The sequence below is a fragment of the Mastomys coucha genome, unplaced genomic scaffold, assembly GCF_008632895.1.
Source record: "Mastomys coucha isolate ucsf_1 unplaced genomic scaffold, UCSF_Mcou_1 pScaffold8, whole genome shotgun sequence".
NCBI classification, from domain to species: Eukaryota; Metazoa; Chordata; class Mammalia; order Rodentia; family Muridae; genus Mastomys; species Mastomys coucha.
The window spans coordinates 61072121-61076021 of NW_022196914.1; the positions used below are offsets into that span (position 1 = coordinate 61072121).

The 3901-nt window shown below is 46.2% G+C and overlaps 1 protein-coding gene across 2 annotated transcripts in view; it reads right to left on the reverse strand.

The window, feature by feature from the left end:
* Positions 1-3901, reverse strand: part of Marveld2 (MARVEL domain containing 2) — a 20737-nt gene that overhangs the window by 3553 nt on the left and 13283 nt on the right. For both annotated transcript variants that reach the window (XM_031360473.1, XM_031360474.1), the window contains exons 4-5: positions 1251-1399; positions 822-993 (exon numbers count right to left, since the gene is read on the reverse strand). In XM_031360473.1, coding sequence (XP_031216333.1) covers positions 822-993; positions 1251-1399 — 321 coding nt within the window. The remainder of the gene's footprint in view (positions 1-821; positions 994-1250; positions 1400-3901) is intronic.

Genomic DNA, 3901 nt, shown 5'->3' on the forward strand with positions numbered 1-3901 from the left:
AAAAAAAGAATGTTCCAGAGAAAACTTCCTTTCATCCACATAATTACTCTTTGCTTTAACCCTGGCAGTCACTTAGATGTGGCCATCTAGGGGCTTAGCTCTCTGCTCTCAGCCTTCCCCACAGAACTCTCCTCGCTTGGGACTGAGATGGGTGGGGCTACACTGTCCCACAAACCCTCCTGGGCTTATTCTACTCTGAGTGGGCCATTTGTCTTCTTCAATACTCTGGCACTATATATCTTTGGAAAATTATATTTTACTTAAATAAGAAAATAAAATATTGCCGGGCGGTGGTGGTGCTCACATTTAGTCCCAGCACTTGGGAGGCAGAGGCAGGCAGATTTCTGAGTTCGAGGCCAGCCTGGTCTACAGAGTGAGTACCAGGATAGCCAGGGCTACACAGAGAAACCCTGTCTCGAAAAACCAAGAAAAATAAAATAAAATAAAATAAAATATTTAGTAACTGAAGATTGAGCTGAAGATGACAGAGTACTGTCTACTATACTCAAGACCCGAGTCTGATCCCCAGCACTAGAAAAAAGGCAAAAAGATGGTAGTAATGTTAAAAGACTTTATATAGTTATAAATATATCATTATATGTAATATAAAAGACATTATATAATTTAAATTTTTCTTTTTCCTTCTTTTCTTTTTGTAGCTCTGGGACCAAGCCTAAGGCCTTCTGCATCCACTGTTCTACTAACAGGAGTGGAGGCGTTACTTAGTTACTTCAGAGATCCCAAATACATTCCTAGAGAGCAGAGACAGGCCTTGGGGAATCCTGAGCCCTCTCCTCCTCTCGGCAGCTGTGGACACTGACCTCGCGGTTTTCGGAATGATGTGGCAGCCTGCTCATCACAGTGTCCAGCTCATCAAACTTCCTCAGGATGGCCTGCACTTCTGCAGACAGCTCTTTGTACTCTGAAAACTGGTCTTGGAACACAGCCTTATAGCGTTCTCGATCGTCATCCGTCTGAATCACAGGATATTTTCTGAGGGAAAAACCACAAACCTGAGTTGACAATCTTACACGGCAGGAGGTCTCTGGCGGTGCTCGCCCGAGCATGCTCAGACCCCGGCTTCTAGCCACAGAGTAGGAAAACACTGTTAACATTTACTAAAACAAGCTGAACAGGTGAAGCCGGTCAGCTTACGGCTCCCTGACACAGACCCGGGTACCATTCTTATCTTCCAACGTGTTACCCTGGATAACAAGCTAGAAGATGAAGCCCAAATGAGAAGGACTCACGCCACGTAGTCAGGCATCACGATGGGCTTAGGAATGTGGCCGGGAGGAATGTGGCCACTCAGAAGCTCAGGAGTCCTTTTTGTTGTTGTTCTCAATTCTTTGAAATTGACTTCTTGGTCCCTCTGTTGGTTACTGGTGGCCACTTCACACTATAGGAGAAGAGCAAAAGGACCGAGGTGAACAAGGGGGTGGGGAGAGAGTCCACCCCAGAGCGTAGGAGGAAATGAAGAGGGGCAAGAAGGAGAAGAAAAACAATGATCACTTAAGAGTTCCGAGTCCTGGCCGTGCGGTGGTGGCGCACGCCTTTCAGCCCAGCACTTGGGAGGCAGAGGCAGGTAGATTTCTGAATTCGAGGCCAGCTTGGTCTACAGAGTGAGTTCCAGGACAGCCAGGGCTACACAGAGAAACCCTGTCTCGAAAAGCAAAACAAAAGAGTTCCAAGTCCTATACACACAAAGGCTGACTGAGTCAGTGAGAAGCAGTCAGGGGGAGGGGACGAGCCACACTGATGTATTATCTGAAAGGGAGAAAGCAAAGACTCCATGCCGAAAGCTGCTTCCTCCGAGGTGCAGTGGTATACACCTCAGCACCTGAGATTGGCAAGGGGATAGGTTGGAAGCTAGCCGGGGCTACACAGCAAGATCGTTTCATAAAATTTTGAATAAAACAACAATGTTCCAGAAAGAAGGAGTTTCTGATGTCAGTCTTTTAAGAGGAACTTGCATGGGAGGGCCAGTCAGAGGACAGAGAGGACTCCGGGTGTGAGTGTTCTCAAGCTGCAGGCTTGGGGCTCAGGAAAGCCTACAGGCATGAGATGGTGGACTATAGCCACACCCTTCAATAAAAATATTATATATTCACGAAAGAGAAAAGAAAATAGCTGGGATAGTCTTTGAACAAAGCCAGCAGAAGGGACATAGGAGATGAAGATACAGAGGAATCTTCTAGAATAGGCAGTCAAAGCAGGTCAGTGTTCTCTTGCACTGCACCCAGAACACTAGCTAAGGTCTGCGGATGCCAGAAGAAGGGTTCAGAGAGGGTAAAGTATTAAACTCTAAGTATTTAATTTTTGTGATGCTAGAGACCAGACTCAAGAGTTTTCGAGCACACCAGACAAGTGTTCTAGCACTACACTGTAACACAAGTTCACTGATACTTTAAATTGGTGTTCCTGAACCTGTATGTCTTGTGTGTGCGGGCATGTTTGTGTTGAATGACCCTTTCAATTTTTTTTTTTCCTTTTTGGTTTTTCAAGACAGGGTTTCTCTGTGTAGCCCTGGCTGTCCTGGAACTCACTCTGTAGACCAGGCTGGCCTCGAACTCAGAAATCCACCTGCCTCTGCCTCCCAAGGGCTAGGATTAAAGGTGTGCACCAACACTGCCCGGCAACCCTTTCAATTCTTAACATTAGCAAAGTTATAGTTATGAAGTAGTAACGAAAATAACTTTATGGTTGGGGGTCACTACAACATGAGGAACTGTATTAAAAGGTCAAAACATTAGGTTAAAGACATTGCTTTAAATGAATAATATGTGGAAACCTGTTTACTTAATTATATATTGTTCATGTGCTAAACTGCCCTGAAGTTCCAGAAGCACACTAGAAATGAGTTTGGTGAATGAAGCTGGTAGTGCCAATCACACCCAGAGGAAATATGGCTGTTCTCTGATGCAGAAGCATCTTTCTCCTCTACTAGTCCCTTAAACCTACAAAAAAAAAGTGCAGAAATGCAATGAAGAGTTTTCAACTTGCCCTCTGTTGCTATGGCAGCTTTTAAAATGCCTTTGTTGTCCCACTTCCCTGCTTTGGGACTGGTCTTGAGGTTTGGTTTAACATTAGCTCACTGTCAAGGCCACCAGCTGTCAAGGCCACCACTGTCAAGGCCTGGTTAGTGGGGGTGGTTAGCTAGCCCAGAGACAGGAATCTGAAAAGGAGAAGCTCCAGGCCCACAAGCTAGATGGGCGGAGATCACATCACAACTAGGTACTGGGACCCAAAGCAAGAAAAGCCAAGGGGAGGCAGAATAAGGAAACAGAGACAAGGATGTCTTTTTTGTTTGTTTGTTTGTTTGTTTGTTTTTTCAAGACAGGGTTTCTCTGTGTAGACCTGGCTGTCCTGGAATTCGCTCTGTAGACCAGGCTAGCCTCGAACTCAGAAATCCACCTGCCTCTGCCTCCCAAGTGCTGGGATTAAGGGCGTGCGCCACCACTGCCCGGTGACAAGGATGTCTCGCTGATGAGGTTTGGATATGAATGGCCGCACGGCTCATGTGTCTGAATACTTGGTTTCCAGTTGGTGGCAACACTTGGGAAGGATGAGGAGGAGTGGCTTTGTCAGAGGAGTGGCTGTGTCAATGGGGGCAGGCTTTGAGGCTTCAAGGGCCCATGTCATTCCAGGAGTTTCTCTCTGCCTCCTGCTCCCTGCCATGCCTTTGCTATTGTGGACTCTAACTCTCTGACACCACAAGCCCCAAATTAATTTTTTTCTTTACAAGTTGTCGTGGTCGTGGTGTTTAATCCCAGCAACTGAAAAGTAACCGAGCCACTTGGGGAATGAGTTGTGAGGATCTTAGTCATTCTGCTGTGCTCTCTGATGCTTAGCACGTTGTTCCTCATACCTCACACCTGAACATGGCTCCAGGCATTAAACA